Here is a 25,816-nt window from a genome sequence, read left to right on the forward strand (position 1 = left end):
GAAGGAGTGCAACAACAAAATGGGTGCTGAAACTGAGCGCACTGGCACTCAGTGTTTTTATTAAATTAAAACAATCAAAAACAAACAGTTAAACAAAACACAGAAAATAAAGGGCGCATTGGCCAAACAAACTCCAAAAAAACAGACACTAAGTAATATGGTTTTTCCATAATGAGTACCTTCTCTCTGGTTGATAGCATTCGCTCAGTCTCTCTCTCTCCTCCTCCCCCTGAGCGCAGAAAGCTGCTGGTTCTTATACAGATGACCATCTCCCGATTAGCAACAATTAATCAATGAATTAACTCGGGTGATGGTCACTGTCTGCACAAGTTTTTTTTTTAAATAAATAAATAAACAAAACAAATGCACGGCTTTTCGCCGTCATCTCAAATAATAAATAAGACTGATGGCTTTGTCTGCCTGCATAAAAATACAATATAATAATAATAATAATAATAATAATAATAATAATAATAATAATAATAATAACAAAACAGGGGCGGGATGTACTCTGTCACATATCCCCCCCCCCCCTTTGTGCACAGCACACATGGCCTCAACGGCCACCTCCCCCCTTAAAGTCCCAGAAGTCTTCCCCATGCTCCAGGGGTGGGGACAGAGGCTTCCATTGGCCCACAACGGGCAAGGCTGACCTTGCACAGGCCGGCTCCTCCAACCAAGGCAGTCTTGCAGCCACCCAGTTGCCTGTGGGGGTGGTCTCCTGACCTTCCCGCTCCTTTATAGCCGGCAGCTCCCCCTTGTGGGGCTCTGACCACCCCAGGCGATGACGGCAGCAGCGGACCCTCAGGAGGCGATGGCAGCAGCGGACCCTCGGGAGGCGATGGCAGCAGCGGACCCTCGGGAGGCGACGGCAGCAGCAGACCGGGCGATGCGGAGCAGCAGGCAACCCCGGGCGATGCAGTACAGGCATCCTTGGGTGAAGCGGGGCAGGCATCCTTGGGCGGTGATGTGAAGGCATCCCCAGGCGGTGACGTGAAGGCATCCCCAGGCGGTGACGTGGAGGCATCTCCGGGCAGTGACGTGAAGGCATCCCCGGACGGTGGCAAACTCAGCTGTAGCTCCTCTCCCTCGGGTGGTGGAGGTATCTCCAGCTCCTCTGGTGGTGGAGGTGGGAGCAGCAAGTGTTGAGCCCTAGAAAATGCTAGGAATAAAAATATGAATGTTGAGCATTAGTTTGTAATGGAGCACTGTACCTTTAAGACATAGACGGTTTTGAACGTAGAGAGGTTGAAGGTCACAGCGTGAAAAACGAACGAAAAAAAGAAGTGTGCGCATGTGATAACAGTGAACGGCTACATATGGGAAAAAATAAGAAAATACAACTAAAAATGCCAGATCTGTGAGCAGAAAAAAACTGAGTTGTATGTACAAAAGAAGTGATACGCCTTGCTTTGTTAAAAACTGATTCGGACCGTGGCTTAATAAAGTTGCAAAAAGAAGAAGAAAGCGGACTGCTGCGTGTTTCTTTTTAAGGGTGCAACATAAAAATTGGTGTTTCCGCCCTGGTTCTAAAAAAAAAAAAAAAAAAAATGCGTTTTAAAACCAGCCTGATATACTATCAAAGGAGGAGACCACGAGAAGAGATGCCGTTACAGAAAAAAATCCATAAGGCTGACCTGAAGTAGAGACGGTGGTAAGCGCGATTTGTTTTGCATTTTTCGGCGTATTATAATGCAAAGCAATAATGTCAGATGAACAGGATGCTCTCCTTACGGAGATAGAAGGAAAGCTATTGCCTTTAGGATTGGACGAGTTAAGAGAGATATGCAAATTGTTAAATATCACAGTAAAAGAAGACGAGTGTGCACCAGAGAAAACTCTGCATTTTCTGAGAAAATTGATTATTGCATATTTGGAAGGGGACGATGTAATAAACCTAGAAGATGAGGGAATGTCAGTGCTTCTTAAACTTAACGATCAGCTTGATTATCTGAGAAGGGAAAGTGGTGCTAATACAGAAACTTCTCCACCGCAGGCAGTAAACAATGTAAATCCAGTGAATGTAGTAAATGATTCTACCGCATTGCAGCAACAAGCGCGACCTCTGCTAACAAAAAGTGGTATTGCAACTAAAAGTGTTATCAACTCAACACTGAGTAATGCTGTTCCTATCGATGCAGTGCCTGTTAATGCTAAAGGCCATGCAAATATTCATCCATTATACAGAAAAGATTTGAGAATTGTAGGGCAAATTGGAGAACCCAGCCAGAAAGACAAGTTGAGCTACAGTAGCTTAGAAAGACAGAGTGAAAAAGCTCTGAAAAAAGGCTATGATGAAATGGAAGTTGTAGAAGCCGTCATTCAAGCAATTGTTCCAGAGTTAAAGTTAAGGAGCTACTTATAAAGCAGAACTGATTTGAGGTTATCCACTTTGAGGCAAATCTTGCGAACTCACTACAAGACTACAACAGAACTGTATCATTCACTGACCTGCGCTGTTCAAGAGCTGAAAGAGACACAAATTCAATTTCTTGTGCGTGTTATGGATTTGAGACAAAAAGTGCTTTTTGCTTCAGAAAGAGCCAAATGTGGACTGAGGTACAATTTTGAGCTTGTTCAAAACCAGTTCCTGCAAACAGTGATGACAGGCTTGCATGATGACAACATCAGAGCAGATCTCAAACCATACTTGCAAGTCTCAAACGTAGATGATGAGACCCTACTGGAGAAAATGAATATGGCATACAGCATGGAGAAAGAGAGAAAACAGAAACTGACAGCAACTAAGCCAAGAACAGTGAGAGTCAATGCAGTGGATGATGACTGTGGAAGAGGGCAGGAAAGCCCCAACAGAGACAAATATTGTAAAGCACAACGAGAAAACACTTTGATGAACAAACTTGATTCTGGAAACAAAGTAATCTGTGAAGCACTACACAACCTGACTAATCAAGTTGCATCTCTGGCCCAGATTTCAAGCAAACAAGCTGTAAATGACACGGGCCAGCCATTGCAGAACCAGAGAGGGACGGTCCGACCAGCTGGAGGAAGGCGCTGCTTTCGATGTGAACAAGTAAATCTTGAAGGCAGGTGTGAGCACTGTTACAAGTGTGGCAGCAGAGACCATTGGGCTATAGGCTGCCGAAGGAAGAGGGAAGCAATGACGACAGTGCAACAAGTTACTAGTGCTGAACTGACAGTTGAGACAGATGAAGGTCAGTATTATACCAGCAGCTCTCTTTCAAGGAAGCAGAAGAAGACAGCAAAGCTGGTGGGGCAGAGATGTTTAGTACAATGCTCATTAGGAGGAAATACTACATTGGTGTTGTGGGACACTGGATCACAGGTATCAATAGTGGGGCTTGATTGGAAAAACAAATACTTACCAGAAACTGAAATGAGACTTGTTGATGAGTTACTGAAAGGAGAAACCAAGCTAAAACTGACAGCTGCCAATGGTACAACCGTTCCATATGAAGGCTGGATAGAAGTTGACTTCAGTCTACCCACCAGCAGCAGCAGGAATAATAATAGACTCCTTGTTCCATTCCTCTTAAGTACCAGCTCACTGGAAAGGCCAACTCTAGGATTCAATGTAATTGAACAATTGGTGCTGAGCGGTCTATCAACAGACACTCGCGCAGTGTGTGCAAAGCTTGAGCTCAGCTTTAGAAGTGGGGACTAAGAAAGCCAGAACTCCTCTCAGTTTGCTGAAGAAACAAGAAGGCACATCTAATTCCTTACTAGTGAGACTGGGCCGACAAGACATTGTTATTCCTAAACGTAAAATTGTAGATGTGAAATGTGGGAGATTGAACAAGGCCTTCCAATTGAACAATCAAATGGTGCTTGAACCCAATGAAGAAACTCCCTGGCCTCAAGGGTTACAAGTCAAAGAACAACTTATCCAACTCTCAACAGAAAACAACTCGTGTGTGGTAGTGACCGTAGAAAATACAACGGATAAGGACATCACTCTCCAAAATAGGACAGTGTTAGGTCGATTACACACTATTGCTGTAGCCTATCCAGTAGAAGTCACCCCACCTGTTCAAAAACAAATGTCACCCCAGTCAAAGCCAATCGCATTCACTCAAGCTGAAGAGGAGCTCTGCAGTGAAGAGCCAAAAGAGCTGTGGGATCCACCAGTAGACCTCAGTCATCTTTCAGCAGCACAACAGCAGATTGTCAGAGAAATGTTGAGAAAAGAGTGCAAGACCTTTGCTAAAGATGATTGGGACACTGGATGCATTCCGGACCTGAACATGGAGATTACCCTTAAAGACAACATCCCTGTAAAAAAAACATACAACGCCATTCCGAGACCTCTGTACCAGGAAGTTAAGAATTACATCCAGGACCTGTTCAATCGAGTGTGGATTCAGAAGTCATGCTCCTCCTACTCATCACCTGTCATTTGTGTGAGAAAGAAGGATGGTGGACTTCGTCTATGTGTAGACTACAGGCAGCTCAATCAGAAAACACTTCCTGATCGTCATCCAATTCCTAGAATCCAAGAAATTCTTGAAAACTTGGGTGGAAATTCCTGGTTTACGGTGCTTGATCAGGGCAAAGCATATCACCAGGGGTTCATCAAAGAGGAAAGCAGAGTGTGTACAGCCTTCATTACACCATGGGGTCTGTATGAATGGATCTGCATTCCATTTGGACTGACCAATGCACCGGCGGCTTTTCAACGTTACATGGAAGAATGCCTTGGAGACCTGAGAGACAATGTGTGTGTTCCATATTTAGATGACATCATAGTTTTTTTTTCAGCAGTGATTTTGAAAGCCAAAAAGTTCTACAGAGACAACAGCAATGTGGAATAAAATTAAGACCTACAAAATGTGACTTCTTTAAAAGCGAGGTTTGCTATGTGTGACGTGTCGTTTCTGAACATGGATACAGCATGAACCCAAAAGACATTGCCGCAGTCCAAGCACTGAAAACTGAAAAGCCTGCAACAGTAAGAGAAGTAAGAAAACTGATTGGCTTCCTGAGCTATTATAGAGGGTACATATCAGATTTCTCCAGACTTGCCAAGCCGATCTATGAACTTCTTTCAATTCCCAGAGGGGGAGGGGTAAGGAGGAAGAACTCAAAAGGGAGAACAGAGGGCAAGCGGTCATTCCAGCCACCACCATCCCAACCAGTAGAATGGACTGAGAGGCATCAGGACATATAAGAGAGGTTAGTGGAAGCCCTGACAAGTCCACCAGTGATGGCATACCCTGATTGTGAAAAACCGTTTGTGTTGCATGTTGATGCTTCAGAAGGTCTGGGAGCAGTCCTGTATCAGAGGCAGGAGGGTGTACTGAGAGTTATTGCCTATGGATCCTGAACCTTGACTCCTGCAGAAAAAAATTATAGACTTCACTTAGGAAAGCTGGAATTCCTAGCTTTAAAATGGGCCATCACAGAGCGTTTCTGCTCCTCACTTTACAGTATATAGTGACAACAATCCGTTGACCTATATAATGAAGACAGCCAAGCTAAACGCTGCAGGCCATCGCTGGGTGGCAGAACATGCAGATTATCGATTTACTTTGAAGTACCTTCCGGGATCTGCCAATAGAGACGCTGACTTCTTATCAAGGAGGCCCACAAAGATCGAAGACCTGAAGACTGGATGTACACAAGAGTGCCAGCCTGATACTCTAGCTGCAATGGAAGAAGCACGTGATGCTCAGGAAACAGGTGATGTTGACTGGATTCCGCTGTGTCATGTGATGTGGCCACTTTGGCAGAAACTGTATGGGAATGTGCGACTACAGCCCAACTTGAGACGACTGAGGACATCAGAAATGCTCAGAAAGAGGACCCAGTTATCAGTAGAGTGATAGCCCTAAAGCTGCAGAACAATGTCCTGAAGAACAAAGAAAGGCAAAAAGAACCTGCAACAGTAAGACATCTACTGAAAGAGTGGCCTCACTTACAAGTGGACAAGAATGGAATACTTTGCCGCAAAACAGCAACAAAACTTCAAATGGTCATGCCAGAGAAGTATAAGACGGTAGTCTTCAAGCAACTTCATGAGGAGATGGGGCACTTGGGAGCTGACAGGATGCTTGCTTTAGCCAGAGATCGTTACTATTGGCCGAAAATGAGAGAAGAAATCGAGCACTACATAACTAAAGTGTGTAGATGTCTAAAACAAAAGAAACCAAATCGAACAACAAGAACTCCGCTACAAAGTATTGTAACCACTGCACCGTTCGAGATGATCTCCATTGATTACCTGCACTTAGAAAGAAGCAAAGGTGGATATGAATATATTCTAGTCATTGTAGATCATTTTACCAAGTTTGCTCAGGCCTGCTCAGGCAAGTTTGCAACATCAAACAAGTCTGGAAAGACTGCAGCACAGAAAATATTCAATGATTTCATCCTGAGATTTGGATTCCCATCGAAGATCCATCATGTCCAGGGAAGGGAGTTTGAAAATGAGCTCTTCAGGAAACTGCAAGAATACAGTGGGATACTTAACTCAAGGACAAGTCCCTACCATCCTCAAGCGAATCCTGCAGAATGTTTTAACCGGACATTACTGAGCATGTTGCGGACACTGGAAGAAGTCCAGAAGTCGAACTGGAAGGATTACCTCAATAAAGTGGTCCATGCCTATAATTCTACTGTCCACGAGGCAACTGGATTTTCCCCGTTCTTTCTGCTCTTTGGCTGAGAACCAAAGCTACCAATCGACCTGATTTTTCCGAGAGAACAAGAAATGGAAAAGCAGTCCCATGAAAGTTATGCAGAAAAGTGGAAAACAGCTATGCAGGAAGCCTATGAGATTGCGTCTAAAAACTTAAAAAAATCTGCAGCACGTGGAAACAAGTATTACAATCAACGAGCTTGGAGTTCAGTTCTGGAACCAGGAGATCACGTGCTGGTAAGAAATTTGTCCGAGAGAGGGGGACCTGGGAAGTTACGTGCACACTGGGAAGATAAGATACATGCAGTGAAAAAAGAAGAGGGACAGACAGCCCAGTGTATGAGGTTGAGCCATTAGAAGGAAGTGGGCGAATAAGAGTTCTGCACAGAAACTTGCTAATGCCCTGTCCATATCTTGTAGATGGTCAAATCAGTAGTAACGACCAGCCAAAACAAAAACCCCACAGTCAAAAGAAAAAAACACCCCGGCGCAGAGATCACACTGTTTCAGTGAATCAAGAAAATTCTGCAAGCTCTGATGAAGAACCATATGGTTTCTTTATAACAGCACCTAGAACTGTTTCAAGAGAAGAAACAAACTTGAATCCAGAAGCAGAGGAATTTGAGCCTGGAATAGAGGAAAGTACTTCTTACCCAGCTAGACCACAGATGGAGGAAAAACCTGAAAATGCCCAGCCTGAGGATGAGGAACAGGATATAAGCAATCACCATCTGTCAGGAGAATCTGACGGTAATGAAGAAGAGGAAGAAGTTGACCCCAGATGCAACAGACAATCTGTGCGAGTGAGACAGCCATGAAAGCTGTATACTTACGATCGTTTATGGGAACCTACCTATCGACCTGCTGACCAGAGAGTACATAGTGTGATGGAGGGACCTGCAGTGCTTAGATGGAAACCTGTACCGACTGTTTGGGCTCCACCGGGATGCCACCAAAGTCTGGTCACTTCTGCATGGTAGGCCAAGGATGCTGAACGAAGGACTCAGAGACTGTTAAATGTTTCATGTTCTTGTAAAAAAAAAAAGTTAGTTAAATAACGAAAGTTATGTGTGGACCATTAAGGTATTTTAAAGTACATGTTTATTTACAATGCCTGACTGACAGTTAGTGTAGTTTTGAAGTAAATGTGTATTTACAGTCCCTAGTAACTACTGGGTTAGACTACCAGAGTATAACTGAACACAAAGGTGACACCTGTTCTTTAGTGAGTCGAAGATACAGAGTACCAGTAGAGTTAATGGAATTTTGATTGGTACTGTACAAGTATTTGTTATCTAAGTGAAAAGTGGCATGTACGTGTTTAAAACACAGAAAAAAGGGGAGTAAAGTGGTAGATGCCATGCCTGTTTCATCGTTTTGTTGGGTGGCCAACCAACATAACTGTAGGCTAATTTAAACTCCTGAAAAACAAGAAAATAGGACCATTTTTATGGTTTCTTGTATTTATGCCAGAAGTATTGAGATGAAAGGTGTAAAATGTAATCTTTGTAAAAGAAAACTTGCCACACACCACTTTAAGGTTAAATTGTTTATTATTGTTAATTTAAAAAAAATGTTTTGACAACATTTTTATTTTCTTAGTAGGGGAGGGTGCTGAGCCCTAGAAAATGCTAGGAATAAAAATATGAATGTTGAGCATTAGTTTGTAATGGAGCACTGTACCTTTAAGACGTAGACGGTTTTGAACGTAGAGAGGTTGCATCACAGCGTGAAAAACGAACAAAAAAAAGAAGTGTGCGCATGTGATAAAAGTGAACGGCTACATATGGGAAAAATAAGAAAATACAACTAAAAATGCCAGATCTGTGAGCAGAAAAAAACTGAGTTGTATGTACAAAAGAAGTGATATGCCTTGCTTTGTTAAAAACTGATTCGGACCGTGGCTTAATAAAGTTGCAAAAAGAAGAAGAAAGCGGACTGCTGCGTGTTTCTTTTTAAGGGTGAAACACAAGCAGTCGTCACACAGCGGTGGAGGCGGAACCAGAAGGTATCCACCCTCTGGTGGTGGAGGTGGGAGCGGCAAGCCGTCCTCCCATGTTGGTGGAGGCGGAACCAGCAGGTATTCCCCCTCTGCTGGTGGAGGTGGAGGAGGCAGAGGCAACTCCTGCTGCTCTGCTGCTGCCGGTGAAGATGGTGGAAGCAGAGGCAGCTCCTGCTGCTCTGCTCCTGGCGGTGGAGGCAGAGGCAGCGTGTAGTCTCCTGGCGACGAAGGTGGGAGCAGCGTGTAGTCTCCTGGCGACGAAGGTGGGAGCAGCAGGTTGTCTCCCCCTGTTGCAGGGGACTGATGCGGCTCTCCCTCACTTGCAGGGGATGGGTGCGGCTCTGAAGGCGCAACCAGCAGGCATTCTTCCTCTGCTGGTGGACGTGGGGACAGCAGGCATTCTCCCTTTGCTGGTGGAGGTGAAGACAGCAGGCATTCTTCCTCTGCTGGTGGAGATGGGTACAGCTCTCTCTCGGGCTTTGGATTCCCGCGGTCCCCCTGTCTGGGCACTGGACACTCGCGGTCCCTCCGTCTGGGCGCTGGATGCTCGCGGTCCCCCTGTCTGGGCGCTGGACGTTCGCATTCCCCCCGTCTGGGCGCTGGTTCCTCCTTCTCCTCTTCCTCCTGGAGAGCAGGGCACCCAACCACCCAGTGGCCCCGTTCCCGGCAGGCATGAGAAGCATTTGTTAGCATATTAGTAAACTTGTTGTTAACATTAAAAAGTGACTGTAAAATAAAGCATGACCAAAATGGGTATATAACAAAACATAATGTAGTAATATATTTCTCAAATGTTTGTTTTTTAAAAGGGGAACATTCACTGGTCACTAAATTAACCACCCCTCCTCCTGACTCCACATATAGCCCTGCACTGTGAGTGTGTGGCTCTGCAGCACATGGGGCCCTAATACATGCTGCACGAGAAGAAAGGAAATTAATTAATTGTGTGGTAGCAAGAAGCAATCTAATTTCACCGGAGTCAAAGTTAAAAATTCTTTATACTTTCCAGATTTCCTGTACTGCACCCTGTTCCCTCGTCTGACTTCCTTCCTGTGTTACATGCAATAGGACCCCACTTCCATTCACAATGTGCAGATGTAACGGGAAGTGTTGTGTGATACACTGCCGATATAGATTCTGTTCTCTGACAATGAGATAAGATGAGGTTAAAAGGTCTAAAACCACAAATCTCAAAACCCTGCTGAACAGGACAGGACACTCAGGTAGGGTGCTATTACCTGTAAAACAGGGGGGAAGGGAATATATAGTATTGTGCCACAAATAAATGGTCCTTCCCTAAGTAGGAAAAAAGAAAGAACCTGAAGAAGAACTGCTTTGAAAGCCTTGGTGTGTACAGCTTTAAGCCGGTTTTGTTTTTCAGATACTATTTTTATTCAGGCCCATCAATGCCATTCATTACAACTGAGCACTGGATGTATAATACAATATCACACTGCAAATGTCTGTATAGCAAAAGTAAACTCTCTGCATTTGGGATTAGCATGATTGGTTTATCTGAGCAGCTCTATTCTTGCTTTATTTAACAAGCTTATATACATTTGCTGACACTCTGTTTCCTTCCCTGACCTAGATTTCAGTCCAAACATCTGAGAATGTGTTTGCGTGTCCCTCTTCTCTCCACTGCTTCAGTTCTTGTCATTAATGGAGTTGCTTGTTGTTGAGAGCCCTACTTTGTATACCACAGTGTACAGTATGAATAAACAGTGGATCCCTGTATAGTCTTTGTTGTGACAGGATGAAAACTCTAATGTATCCAATATGAAGAAGAACCGATGATCAAATATAGATAAACTTGTGTACAGTTACATAGTTAGGGACATACTATATTTCTATTGCTTTTGAATCTTTGAATCAGAAGTAGTTCCCTTTCAATTCGAAGATGACAACCAACCAATACTTTTGGGATATGCCTGCCTTAGGTAGGTATTCGCTGAGCATTTTATGTCAGAGCTGCCGATAGGCCCCTCCGTGGGGTGACGTCCTCGGTCCCGCCTGCCGAGGGAATAAGTAGTCACTCCGTGGATCTCACTTCCTCTTTCACCTCTCACCTACAGTAAGGTACGCTTCTGTGTCACTAACCAGAATGTTTTTCAAAAAGAGCTCTTCTGAGTCGACTGGTATTCCCTTGCATTCGTGCTGACAGCCGGCTTGCCGCTCTCGTGGAATCAGCGGCTCCACATTGAGTGTCTTTTCCTTCTTCTTATAGTCTGCTTCGCTTGTGTCACAGGCCATCTTTTCTTGGCTGTCTGTCGTATGAGTGTGACTTCCTGTGCAGTATTGGTGTGCGAGTGTGTTGTCTTTCAACCTACACCTTCAGAGAGAACCCCGTTCCTCCGCTGGGGCTCGGCTTGCTGCCTCATCGTTGAGTGACTCTGCAGGCTGTCGTTCGCGCAGCTTGGGCAAAAAAAAAACAACAACAGTCAGTCTCCTCTTCCCAGTCTAAGACAAAATATTTCCCAGAAGCAGAGGGAGCTGGAAGCTGTTAAGTGTGACTGCAGCTTTTACAAGAGGAGCATTACCCTGTGAAAACCGTTCAAGTCATTTTTCACTGGCTGGAAAACAAAGCATTAGCTTTGCACTTTATCTACCTCACACAAAACAGCCTTTTAAATGAGCTTTGTTCCACATTTGAGTCTGTTTGTTCAAATGTTAGTGTTGATTTAAAAAACATTGTGGTAAAGTTGAATATTCTGTAGTTTAGAATGAAATATTGTTTACCGACGGGTTTGGTTTATTTGAATTATTTTAAATGCAGCTAATTGTCCCATTGACCTACACAAGCAGTTGTAATAAGGGCTGTTTTGTGGTAGGCGAGTGAGCTCCACACCATGAAATGTGCTCAACCCAAAGATGAGTCAACAGCGCTCTGTTTGGTTTCTGTTTTTCTTTCCACGCATGTAGCCCGAGTCAAACCATCTGAAAGTGCGTCTGCAGTTTCATACAACCGATGCGCATTCAGAGGTTCATATTTTAAAGATGTGTTTTTTTTTCTCCAGAGCAGTGTTATTTATAAAGCAACCAGTTGGATGAGGAACACATTTTTCTAGCTAAAAAACTACTTTTTATATCGTGACAGCAAATAAAGTGAAACAGGAAAAATTATTCAAGTTGCTTTATCAGCAATACAAACTGAAAGGGTTGCATTTTTGCAAGAGGGTTTGATTGAATAAAAATGAATATATAGGGTACACTGGTGCGAGGTCAGCGCCAGTTCAAGGGCATTCCAGAGTGTTCCACTATCTGCCATGCATTATTACTATACTTTACCTCCACTAACCCTGATTCACTATTACAATGTATGCATATTGCACCTAATGAAAAACATGCTCCCTTGTAAAAGTTTAGTATTCTTATGGTTTTATCATGCTTTTCTCGTGGTTATCCTATTTATTAATATGCCTATTACTGTTTATTAATATGCTTTATCATACCTCGCTTATCATGCTTTATCATACCTTCCTTACAATGCTTGCCTGTGCTTTATTACACTTTGCTATGCTTTTACTGTGTAAACTTGTATAAGGGTTATGGCAGTAACAGATGTGGCCCCTCTATGTCTGGAGCTGATTCCTGAGGCCTTGTTATGCTTCTGCACTTGTCCTGGCATTTCTAAAGCTGTCTCAGATAGACTGCGGATCGGCTCTGTGTCGGAATTCTTTTCATCATTACTAAACAAGAGTGCCAGCAGGGACTCAGCATCCACTGTGTGAGAGAGGGAACAGAGGAGCTTGTGTAGCAGGTTGGGATGGAAACCATTTCCTGTTTGTTTTTGAAGGCTTTGTAAACATTCCCTCAACTCTTCACATAGCAACACTCTCCCAGGTCCATTCATCTTTTTTATTTTATTTTTAAATCTATGGCCCTTCCCTTAAACAAGTTTAGCACAATATTTTTGCACTGTGTTTTTGCAGCGGTACCATGCTTTTCTCATGGTTATTCTATGCATTTACCATAGTTTACCCTGGTGCAATGTTTATTTATATGCTTTACCATCCCTCGTTATTCTTTACAATGCTTACCTATGCTTTACCATGATTTCACCATGCTTTATTACACCTTGCTATGCTTTTACTGTAAATAGTATGGTTTTGGTAGTAAAGAGGTCATAAAGCAGAGTGCACGCTCCTTCTTTGTTCTGAAAGCTTTCCAAACCTCTTGAGCTGTGAGGGAGGCTGCTGAAATATTTAACCACCATGATTGAAATGAACCTTCTTCAACCCAGACTAAAACCTGTAAAAGACAATGGTTTCTGACAGTCAGTGAACAACTGAGAGCCTGGTCATTTCCTGAAACTCACATTAAACCCAGGTCGAGTTTTCAAAGTTTTAAGTTTCAGTGAAAAGTGATAATTTGAACACTTTGAACACTCAATTATGTATTCTTAATTAAGACTATACAGTGATGGGCGTTTCTGCGGGTTATGGAGGCAAATTCGACAGGGACATCTCGTTATTCTTTACAAAGCTTACCTATGTTTTACCATGATTTCACTGTGCTTTATTACACTTTGCTATGCTTTTACTGTAAATAGTATGGTTTTGGTAGTAAAGAAAATGGGTTTGCTTTAAAAATGGTCTAATTTGTATAATTTAAAGGATTTCTAAAAACACATATCAGTGTGACTAGTTATGCTGCCTAATTGAAACTTAATGTGCAGCAGGTGGCCGGGTGTGAATTGACTAATTAATGATCAATTAACATGCAGTGTTTGAAAATTATATTGCCCGACATGCCCGGGCATGGGGGTTAATATCCTCCCTGCAAGAAAACCATGTGCAAATGCACATTGATTGAATTTAATTGTTTAATTATAATTGTTTGATTAGTAATTATCCCCTGCACTGGGCTATCATTGTAAATTAGAGCAAGGTGCAGGGTATTTAAAGAAAGCAGCCAGTCTGTTCAGTTGCCAGTGTGCACAAGCATATGGGAAGGAAAAGGTAGTGTAAACCTTTGTTGGAGCTGTGTTAAACCTGTGTGGTTTTTTTTGTTTGAGCTAGGTGTTTGTTTTGTTTATTTTGTTTTTTTGTGATTACTAAAAAAATAGAACAAAAGCGCCTTAAAAAAACTCAATTTCTGTGTCCTGGGTCTATTTTTAAAGGGGTAAAGAACCCGAAAGGTGAAGTTTACATTACATATGGTGGCAGCGAGTGTGGGCACCCCTACGAACCAGAAAATGGAAAGCACTGAAGAGTTGATCGCCAGGAGCAATGACAATACCGCTGCTCAGAAGGAGCAGACAGAAAGGTGACTGGAGCTGGGACTGCCGGAAAGAGAGCCAACCGAGCTGGTATTGCTGCTCCAAAAGTGGGAGCAGGCAAGAGAGGCACCGCTGGCTGCAGCCCCAGAGGGAGAAGCCCCATTATCTCAGGAGGAGGAGGAGGAGGAGCTGTTCCTGTCACCAGAGCCACTGGCTGAAGTCAAGGGGGAGGAGGTGAGCAACCCACCTCCAACAGAGCCTCAGCAACAGGCCGAGGGAGGTACTCCGGTGCTGTTAAGTGCGGTCCCGTGCTCCAGCTACGTGGACATCAGTCTGGAATGCCTCGACCTCCCTCCACTCGACCTTGTGCCCAGGTCACAGGGCAGCCAAGCACAGTCGCTTTCCCTTGGAACCCAGACGTCGCTGCACAGGTGGAAGATGTCACTGCGCAAAAGGCAGACGTCGCTGGTGCTCCCCCTGCTGGTTGCTCCGTTCCCCCTACCTACTGCTCCACTGCCCCTGAGATCCACAAGTCGCTGCGCCGGTCCACAGCCGCGAACTAACTTTTATAAAGACCCATCCAAATTTGTAAAGAAGTTATTCACCAGTGAGAAGAATGGCACACTAAAAGCATCCAAGTTTGAGCTGGAGAGATATTTGGAGGAAACACATACAGATTCAAAAAGGCAGGAGCCTATATAAATTCCTTCAGACATCCCACCTATCAATCCACCAGAATACCAAATGGAGGACTGTGCACCTAAGTGGAAAGAAGTAGAGCAAGCTGTGAAAAAAAGCTAGGGCTTCATCATCTCCAGGGCCTAATGGAGTTCCGCACAGTGTACAAGAGTGCTTCAGGAGTTCTACGAATCCTATGGAAATTGATGAAAGTGGCATGGAGAAAAACAGGTAGTACCAAGAGCATGGCGCCGAGCAGGTGGAGTCTTTATACCTAAAGAAAAAGATTCTACAAGCATCAGTCAGTTTCGTCCTATTTCCCTATTAAACGTAGAAGGCAAGATTTTCTTCAGCATTTTTGCTCAGAGATTGTCAACTAACCTATTAAAGAACTGCTTCATTGACACTTCAGTACAAAAAGCGGGCATTCCAGGTTTTCCAGGATTCTTAGAACACATCAATGTGATCTGGCAACAAATTCAATCAGATAAAAAGGAGAGGAAGGAGCTCCATGTGACATTCCTGGATTTGGCTAATGCATATGGTTCAGTGCCACCTTAACTTCTTTGGGCAGCATTTGATTTTTTCAGTGTACTGATGATAATAACAAATTTAGTGAAAGCTGAAAGCCTACTTTGGAGATTTGCAATTTTGTTTTTCAACTTCAGAATTCAGCACTACATGACAATGCCTAGAAGTTGGAATAATGGCAGGATGCACGATTTCTCCACTGGCTTTTACCATGGCAATGGAAGTAATCATTAGGGCATCAAAATATTAGTGGGAGGAGAGCGCTTGGATTCTGGAATGCAACTACCACCAATGCGATCATACATGGATGACATGACAACCTAGACTACAACAGTAGCCTGCACTAATCGGTTATTGGGTAAATTAACCAATAACATTGAATGGGCACAAATGCAATTCAAGCCCACTAAATCAAGGAGCATCTCTATAATTAACCCTTAGCGGTCCATTTATTCAGCGCGTGTCAGGCGTGTCAGGTCCAATTTATTTTCACACGTGCAGTTTATTTTAGACGCACTGTTTAAAAGTATTTTTTTTCACAGTAAAAAAGGCACTGCATATCAACAGGACACTCAGTACTGCACCTCCAGCCCCACCCCACCCCTTGTTCGCTGTATTTTTCACATACCTCTTCATAGTCGTGTATACCGATAAATCATCTCCTGATCACTCGTTTTATCACCAAATTCCTCAATAATGCGATCCAAGTCATTATTTTATTACTATAACATCTCAAAAAGCTCTGCAAATGTCTTGTTTGTTTATGTCCGTGTTATCTCTGTGGTGCCGGGGCTATGTGTATTCCTCAGATACGCCCCTTTTTTTCGGCTTCCCTTGGCTCCTATCGGTCTCACTCGGCCATTGAATGCTTTTTCCGGAGAAAAAACGACTAGAGACCTGTTTTTTACATCTTCTTGGTGACATTGGACCGGAAAGGGAAAATTGTAAAAGGGTTAAAGGTAAAGTAGATAAAATGTTCTACATTAAATGTGAGGCAATACCAACAGTGTCTGAGAAGCCAGTGAAAAGTCTTGGGAGATGGTACGACAGGGATCTAAAGGACACAGTTCGTGTGGGAGAAGATAGACAACAATAAGTGAAAGGGTTGAAGAGCATAGACAGCAGCGCTTTACCAGGCAAACTAAAACTATGGTGCTTTCAGTTTGGTCTACTGACGATGCTGCTGTGGCCACTGACTGTGTATGAGGTTTCTTTGACAACAGTAGAGAAGCTGGAAGCTTTAATCAGTTCATACATCAGGTAATGGTTGGGAGTTCCACGCTGCCTCAGCAGAGTGGGACTTTATGGTAAAGGAATATTGCAGCTACCAGTCTTCACTCTAACCGAGGAGTTTAAGTGCGCCAAGGTCCGACTGGAAATTACATTAGTAGAGTCACGCGACAAATGCATAAGGGAGGCAGCACCTGTGCTGAAAACTGGAAGAAAGTGGGTGGCAAAGAAAGCTGTGGATGATGCAAAGTCTGCCCTTCAAATTGGTGATATCATGGAGCAAGTTCAGCATGGAAGAGGGGGTCTTGGTCTCAGTTCAGCTCCTCCTACATGGCACAAAGCAGCCCCAGCTCAACGGAGGAAGATGGTAGTCAACGAGGTGCAAAAGCAGGAGGAGAGGATGAGGTGTATAAAGGCCATTTCCCAGGCCAAGCAGGGAGAATGGATGAGATGGGAGAGTGTGGAACAACGCAAGATTGGCTGGCAAGACCTATGGTCAATGGAACAGAGCAGGATCAGTTTCCTCATCAGGTCAAAATATGATGTTCTCCCATCACAGAACCCAAACCTCTGGGTAGGAGAGGATCCCTCAGGTCCTTTGTGTTCCTCACCTGCAACATTAAGGCACATTTTGACAGGAATGTAAGGTGGCTCTTAGCCAAGGACGGTTTACTTGGCGCCATGACCAGGTGCTGCAATGTTTTGGCCTTAGCACTGGAAGACAAGCATAACATGACCATTGTCTTGTGGTCTGGATCAGCACACCTTGTTCACCTGGTAGAGTTAACAGTGTCATGGGAGGATGCTGTAGATGAGGCGTATGAAAGAACTAGCCGCTGAAGCAGAACAGCTTGGATGGAGAGTCCAGGTTTACCCAGTGGAGGTGGGTTGTTTTGGATTTGTGGCACACTCTACATCCCCGTTTCTCAGAGATGTCAGATTCAGTGGCCAAGAGTTGCGTCGCACAGTGAAGAACTTATCTGAAGCAGCAACTGGCTGTGGTTGATATGGAAAGATTCTGGTTGGGGATCTCAAGCACAATAGAAAGAAAGAAATGCTGATGTACGGGTAAGTAAGCTGGGCTGAGTTATTTTATTTATTCGGACGATAATCACGATTATCGTGGTAATTTACAGACGAAAATCAACAGCTGAAAATGGCATTATCGTCCAACCCTACCCAGTATTGGAAACACCTCTTAATTAAAGCCCCGATTTAAGATATTCTAAAATGTCACAATCACATTGCTGGTCAAAATAGTGGAATGGGAAAATCTTTTTAAAAAACAATAATTAATTAAACCAATCAGTAGTTAAAATAATTAACAAGCACTAATTAAAATAGTTAAAACAAGCACTAGTTAATTTAGTTAAAACGCTAATTCACAGCCATCCAACTAGTCAATACTAAAATGTTAAAATCATCAACAAGCAGGCTAGTGTAGGGTTGAGTAGTTGCAGCAGGCTGGACTGTCCGTCTGTATCTCTTTCCCCTGTCAACATTACCCATTTATACTGCACAGCACTCTCCTTCAAAAACAAAGAAAGAGAACAATAAAAATGACAATTAACTTATTCATCTAGTAAGCAGGAAAAAATAAATAAAAAAAAAACAGGGACGGGTAAACAAACTAATAATCAAAACTCAGAGATGCATGATACTTATACTATAGGGAGACTAAAGTAATTATTAAAGTGTTTATAATTGTGGCAAAACCAAGCTATCAAGCTCCTTATACAACGTGGCTACTTAGCTTGGTGTCCACAGGAGTCCAAATGATCCTTGTTACTCCACTGCTCCTTTCCAATGAATCAGCACACTCCCCATGTTTAGGTTACTGCTTGTAGCTTGCAGTCTTGTCAGCAACACTCTGTGTCTTTTCTCAGTCTCTCACAGCCAATTCCTTGAATGTTTGTGCTGTAAATCTCCCTCCCAACCAGAAAGGGTGCTATGTAAGGTTGGTAGTATGCTTCCCGATAGATGGGCTTACTTGAAGGTAGGCGGAAACGGGAGGTTGGCCATCTTGGGGGAAGAGCTTAGCTGCAAGTGCTCTGAATGACTCCATTGTGATACAGCTGCGGGGCAGGCAGCGATTTGGCTACACCAGGGCACCTGGCTGATCGCAGGGTGGAGTTTGGTAATGGGGTGCAGCTACGTGAGTACGTTTCCTTACACTGACACGTGATCAGGAAGCCCGGAGCTTGTGTTTTGTTATTGTTTTATGTTTGTGCCATATTTGTGGAGTATTGAGGACCCAGGAAGCTGTAGCCAGAGAGCCAGCATCACCACCCAAAACACAACTCACCACTGCACTGACACACACAACCCAACCCAGCACAGCACAGCACCAGCTGGGTTGAGGGACACTGAACACTTTTACATGCACCACTGGAGTACAACGTCGGAGTGTTATTTATTTTTGGGACTGTAACCCATCGTATACCTCCCCCCCCAATACCACAGTTGGTAGAGGGGCGGATTTATTGTTTGGGAGCTTTAAATAAATACAGATTTGTGGGAGGGTGTGGGACACAAGAGACAGAAGGTTGGAGTTTGAAACACCGCTTGGGTGCACTGATTTATTTTCGCCACAGGGTGGCACTGTTAACAAACTGCAAATACAAGTTGCTGCTTCCAGCAGCTTCCCACAACCGTCGCATTCCTAAGCGGCTCGGGTCTTCAGCTATGCTTTGCTATCCCCTCACTTTTACTTACGGGGTTGCCCAGACTTCCCCCACTAAACTAGCAACGCCCTTCTTGGGTACGTAATTAAATCAAATGCAGCGGCTGCCTTCTGCAGCGAGGTTTGCCTGCCCTTTTCCCGTTCCAGACACTGTTGATCTATGTTTAGGTTGTGTACTCCAGGTTTTCGTAACCAGCTCCTGTGGTTGTATTTCCTAGAAGGGCAAGAGCGATGGGATAGCAAAGCATTATTTTTATAGGTTGAGCAACCCCCCAAGGCTCGCCTCCCGACCACTTAGAGAGAGAGAGACAACACACCCTCACCCAACCTCCCCGTGTCATTGCCATGGTTGACAGGTGGATCCTATGTGACTTCCAACCTCCTCCTGCAGGATCATGCATGCGTAAGATAACCAGCACAGACCTCGCCCTGTTACAGGATTGTTTTTGGAAGTTTTGAGTCTAGACATTGGCTTTATTCACCACACCACTCGTCACATCACAACACAGTGTAAAAAGGAATCTCGCAGAACTATCATTGACCTGCTCCTTAGCCTTTTCACACTTGCACACCCGAGCCGTGCCGAGCCGTGCCGAGCCGAGCTGAGCTGGAACCAAGCCGAGCCCACCCAGTGCAGCTTGGGTGTGTTCACACCACTGTTCAAAGTACAAGCTGCACTGTGGAACTTGACGTCAAATTCAGTGACACAGGCGCACAGAGGAGTGGTGTGGATTTGTTTTGAGAATGGATCCTGAGGTCCCGGTTCTCTTCTTGTTTGTATTTGTTTTTTCACATGTTGCTGAATGCAAATACAAACCAAATAATTTAATTTCATATTATTAAAGTTAGATTAATTACTACTACTACGAATAATAAAAACTTTAAAAAGTTACAGATAGTATTTGAAAAATGTCAGTAAACACTTCAGAAAAATAGATTTAAATTAGGCCTATTAAAAACAAAATTAAATGTAACATATTTAAATTACCATATTGAATGTGATTTTCAGATACTTTGCACATTTCTAATATAGGTATCTTATTTTTTTTCTGTTAAGGTTTATAAAGGAACCACAAAAAAAATATGTGCAATTATTGATCACTTTATTCATTAGAAAAAATATATGGAATACAATTAATTAAACAGCAGAAGATCTTGCAGTTAACACACTCTAAGTTTTTTTTTTGTCTGTTTTAAATAATACCTGTCAGCATTAAACAATTTAAAGGAGAAATACTTAAAAAAAAAAAAAAAAAAAGTGTCAAAGCTTAAAGAATGTTGTAATATGTAAACTTACCTTGATTACGTGCAGGACTGCACATCGATTCCGAAAGACAAGTTGCCAAATTCAACATATCGGCGCCGGTCATTGCAACTTTTTTTGCGGTCTGACCCGTTTTTATTGTTATGATCTTTCATTTTTTTGTAATCCTGTTTTATTTTTTGTATTTTTTCACAACACTGTTTCGCACTGCGGTTTAGTTCCATATTTCTCAGTTCCTATGAAATCTTTTGGTAGACTTTATTGTTTTGGACAGTGCGAGTTAACCCCGCCCCCAGTCTTGCGCAACACCAAGCCAGTACCAGATAGCTTGCAGGGCCAGAGTTTCATTGTTCCGGCTCTGCTTGGCTCGACAAAATGACCAGTGTGAAACTAGCCGTACTGTGAGGGCTCTTTTCAGAAAGTTTTCCTTTGCCCTTAAAGTTTGAAGGACTTACTTGGTTCCCTCTCCACATTAACTTCCTTTGTTACAATTGTAAGAACCCCATCTGAACTTCACACTCTGGATCCTGATACCTGTAACACAGGAAGTGAATAGGGAGATAAAACCAACTGCTGTTCCTAAATTAAAGTATAGAGCCATATCCATGAAGCATGTTTTGGTGGACTCTGTCAATATATACAGTATGATGCGTAGGGTCATATTATCTGTAACACAGGAAGTCATTAGGTAGAAGAAACTAAGCACTTCCACCAAACCTATTTCAGAATTATTTTTGTTTTCTTTTACGAGGGTAGACTGCTTTTCAAAAACTTCCAGCAGCCCTTTAAAGGAGGGCTGTTAAACTAGGGAAAACAAGTTGGTTTCAGAGCCCCTGGATCTAAGAGATGTGAAACTAGCGACTCACATGCAGGCTCTGTGTCTTTAATACCCCATGGCTGTTCACAGCTGTAGGCTTTTCATTTTCAAATAAAATTCCTCTTGCGCTGTGCCTCTTCTGGATACAAAGGAAGTCTAATAAGTGGCTGATGACTTTGTGATGGTGGTGCCTGTGCCGCTGCAGCTGGTGTTCCCTGGAACTCCCTTTCATGGGAACTCCAATAAGTTATAAAAGGTACCATTGAAAGCGATTTCTTTAAATATTTGTATCAGCTTGACCCTTGTTCAAAGAGAACAAGGTCAGGTATAGCTAATTCCATGTTGAACACAAAATGTAAACAGGATCTTGGTTTCAACTGTGACTCCTTCTTTCAAGGACAGCTTTAAAATATATCAGGGAGAGCTCACTAATGAAAAGAGGGGGGTTTAGTTTTGTGGGTTTTTTTATTACTTTTTTTTATATTTTGTGTCCAGTTATCTTACTTCATTTTTCTCCTCAGTTTAGAATGTCCGATTGTGTTTCCTCAACACTCCCGACATCACCTCAGGGGAACTAAAGGTCAGAGGGCATCCTCCAGACACCTCTGGAGGACAAAGGCTAGCCCTGCAGGTGTCCGCTTGAGCTCATCAGCCGCCTGGCCAGTAGGGTCCGCTGTAACGTGATGAGGAGAAACTGTCCCTGCCAGTTTTGCCTCCCTAACCCACAGGAGCGCCAGAGACAATGCTCCCTCCGGAATTCCCAGCAAAGAGCAACAACTTTGCACAGCCAAGAACCTACACAAGTGTGGCAAGCACATTATCATTTAGAGATAATTGAATTACATTTCAAGATATCTTTACATTATTTAAGACATCTTTAAATAAAGACATCTCTAAATTGTTAACATATATCTAAAATGGATTGTACTGTATCTGCAACTGAATTAAAGAAAATTATTTTTAATATATATCTCAAAATAGCTTCAAAATAGCTTCCTATGCATTTAGAGATATCTCAAAATGACATGCTGTTCAATTAGATATGTTGGTAATTATTATTAAGATATCCCAAAATGGATTTAGAGGTATATGCTAATACATTATATATATATATATATATATATATATATATATATATATATATATATATATATATATATATATATATATATATATTGTATTATATATAATGTATTAAAAACAAATCTTAAAAAAAGAGGATACAAAGAAAGAATTATAGAGACGGAGTTAAGAAAAGTGGATAAACTAAAAAGAGATGATCTACTAGATTATAAAAATAGAGATAAAAAGGTCAAAAGAGTCCCATTAATAATGACTTACTCTAAACTTTTGCCCAATATTTCTAAAATAGTTTGGAAACACTTGCAGATTCTACATAATTCAGAAAAATTTAAAATTTCTTAAGGCCCCAGTTGTAGCATTCAAAAGAGAAGCTAATTTAGGTGATATTTTAGTTCACAGTAAACATAAAAGAATAATTGACAAAATAGGTTCTACGAACATGTGCACTAGTAGATGTTAAGTGTGTAAATACATAGACAAAAGTAAAAATATAATTAAACATAAGAACACCACATATCCACTAAAAACTAATACCTACTGTAAAAATAGCAATGTTGTTTATGGAATAGCCTGTGAAAAATGTGATGAAATCAAATATGTTGGAGAGACTGGAACTACTTTATATAAAAGAATTCAGAACCACCTTTCATTAATTAGAAATAAAAAAATGAATGAACCAATAGTACAGCACTTCACCAGTCAGGGACATGACATAAATGATGTCAAGTTTGTAATATTAGAACAGCTCAAATTAGACAATGCGACATATAGAAGAATAAAAGAAAGTAAATGGATAAATAGACTGAACACGATTATGCCAGCGGGACTCAACAGAAAAGAATGAACTAATTAACTTCAATAAATATATAACATTTAAATAAATAAACAAAATTCATTCAAAAGTTGTGCATGCTGATGCGCTGGGGAGGCCAAATCTAGACTGATCCTCAGAGCCAGCATTGCATGATATAATAAAAATATAAGTTTATATAAAGTAGTGTTAATTAGAATTAATACAGATTCAAAGATAGAAGTAAACACCATTACATCATGTAAGAATAAATCATGGATTTGAATGTAAACAGTCATGCCGTCAAAAACCTATAAATACCTCCAATGTTTTGATTCAAACACAGGCTCCCTTGAGAAAGATATGTACAACATATCGAAACGTTGGGCAGCTGGCTCTTTGAGCTAATATATATATATATATATATATATATATATATATATATATATATATATATATATATATATATATATATATAGTACCTGTGTAAAAAAACTCAGGGATCAGCAATCATGGAAACTAATCTCAGTGTACAGGTGGCATCATGGAAACTTCAACTACTGGTTCATAATGCAAAAGATACATTTCCTATCCCTGACACAGCGCTCAGGAATGCTTGAGCCTGCTGTGAGCAATGTGGTGACAACCCAGGAGACCCAGTAGAGACTGGTGATCTTCCACAGTGTTTACTGAGATTCAGTGCTACATAAATAGTGCAATGAAACATTCTTTAACTAAACACTCCTTGAAACAGTCCTTAAAGTTTAGTGAATAGAGTCCACAGTCTTTGATATCAAATTAGTCTGCTGTAAAACTTCAAATAATTGCCGGGTCTCAAATAATCGCCTGTCTCCAATAAGCGCCGGGGCTGCTGGCAAATATTGTAAATAAACGTCGGGTCTCTATTAAACGCCGGGTCTCTGTCATTGCCATTGAAGGAAGATGAGGAGGAGCGTGAGTGTAATGAACTGCTAATAAGTGACAGCGATGAAAGTGACTCTCAGAATTATTAAACAATAATAGAAAACGTAACAATGGTAGATCTAATTCTGTTTTTAAATACAAATTCGTACTTCTGCTTGTTCATGTTCCAATGTTTTGCATACCGTATCCTTGTTAACCAGTGCATATAAAAAGACCATAATAATACTTTCGCTTTATACTTGAGGGCGTACAATACAATCTAATTTTGTTACAAAACAAAACTGTTACTTAGTTCCCACTGACACACAAAGTTGCTGGAATGTTTAAATTGAGTTACGATGTTGCTACAAGGTTGTGTGTCATCGACTTCTCAATGACCACATGAAGTATGTGAAGCTAGAGATCTAATATAAAAGGCGGTCTCCAATACACACTGAGTCTGCTGGCAAATATTGTAAATAATCGCTGGAGGCGTTTAATTGAAGTTTTACAGTATTCTAAACTCAATCGAATACAACTACTGAGAACTTTGCTGTCTTCTCTGAAATGAAGATCACAAAGTGCTCACATGAAGACAAGGTAAGACTGTGTCATGCACCACTGAACTTATCACATCCCTGTCCCACCAAAACATGCCCAAACCATGTATCATGTAATCTGCACTTATTGCTTTTCATAATTATTTGACCAGTGATATAGTGTTGCTCAATAGCATCATGTAATTTGCACTGTATAAGTTATTGCTGTTCATTACTAGTTTAATTGCTTTGTGTGCATACTTTCCTCCTGCCCTCCACCTCCTTTGCAGCTGCATCTCTCTTTTTGGCTTTGGTTGTTGACCTGTGACAGCAGTCAGATGGTCTCACCTCATAAGAGGGCAGCTCCTTTCAGGCCAAAAAGCAATATCCTGGCCTGAATAACGTCTTGAAATGCACACAGCAAAATGCTGACTGACTCATGAGAATGTGGAGGAAGCTAATGAGAGGAGAGAGAATGCTTCTAAAGTCTTGTTTACTGAAATCAGTAATAATCTCTTAGTTCTGGCCTGTCTTTGTTCAAAGAGTGGACACAATGGAGTAATACTGAGCACACCTGGAGAGCTTCCTGTCTGGCCGGTTCTTTGATCAAAGCCCTGTGCTGGCCTGTTGGCTCTCTGTAATCACCGTCTCAGTAATAAAACTGGATTGTGTTGCCTCCAGCTATAGGAATGCTGGCTGCACTGTTTGCTCTCCAGTTTTTGTGTCCCCTGGAGTTAAACCATGTTAATATACAGCTATTGGACCCTGGAGACGACAAATAAAAATTTAAGGAAAGACTGAAGTGGTGGTTTGGATGTTTTTATTAGCTGCAAAGCTATCTTAGATTGTGGCCTGTTGACTTGACTTAATTGTTAGAGTTTGTGGTTGAGCTTCAACCCCTTATTGATATGTATGAATACTAGTGGTCACAACTGGACAAGTGGTTCTCTATAATGTCAAACTCTAAAGTATACCTGATATACAACCCCAGCAAGGTGACATAAACCCTAGCATTCTGAAGGTTAACAACTTGCCTTAATAATTTATGAAGGCACAACTTTCCTTTTTTTTAAAATCCACAGTCTTCCCTTATAAAAGTTTACCATGGTATTTTTAATGATATTTTCCCCATGCTTTTCCGATGGCTATACTATGAACTTACTATAGTTTACCTTAGTTTGCAATGTTTATTATTATTTCCTTGTTATTTTTCACAATGCTTACCTATGCTTTACCATGCTTTCACTGTGCCTTATTACACTTATGCTATGCTTTAGCTATGGGAAACTTTTATAAGGGTTTTTTCTGCTGTTCCCCACCTGTGACACAAATAAAGGTTTATCAAGTTTCTGCTAATTTTAGTGAAGTTAATAAAAAGATATCATTCTGCATTGAAAACATTTGGGGGGTACCACTGCGCTTACGTCTTGTTAATTAAAAGATATTTGTTTAAATC

General features: G+C 41.9%; 1 protein-coding gene across 1 annotated transcript; it reads right to left on the reverse strand.

Moving 5' to 3' along the window:
* Positions 1-575: 575 nt before the first annotated feature.
* Positions 576-20,649, reverse strand: LOC131739338 (actin nucleation-promoting factor WASL-like). The gene is made up of 2 exons (XM_059032703.1): positions 20,262-20,649; positions 576-1,162 (listed from the first exon to the last, which is right to left on the reverse strand). Exons 1-2 carry the CDS (start codon positions 20,332-20,334, stop codon positions 576-578), a joined length of 660 nt encoding a protein of 219 aa, XP_058888686.1. The 5' UTR covers positions 20,335-20,649.
* Between the last annotated feature and the right edge of the window lie 5,167 nt (positions 20,650-25,816).

This window comes from Acipenser ruthenus, chromosome 11, assembly GCF_902713425.1.
Source record: "Acipenser ruthenus chromosome 11, fAciRut3.2 maternal haplotype, whole genome shotgun sequence".
Taxonomy (NCBI): Eukaryota; Metazoa; Chordata; class Actinopteri; order Acipenseriformes; family Acipenseridae; genus Acipenser; species Acipenser ruthenus.

Excerpts from the sequence above, each read along its gene's own strand:
- LOC131739338 (XM_059032703.1), bottom strand. The coding sequence starts at position 20,334 with ATGACCGGCGCCGATATGTTGAATTTGGCAACTTGTCTTTCGGAATCG. Across the intron at positions 1,163-20,261 it reads CAGTCCTGCACGTAATCAAG|CATTTTCTAGGGCTCAACAC; the intron begins GTAAGTTTACAT and ends TTTTATTCCTAG.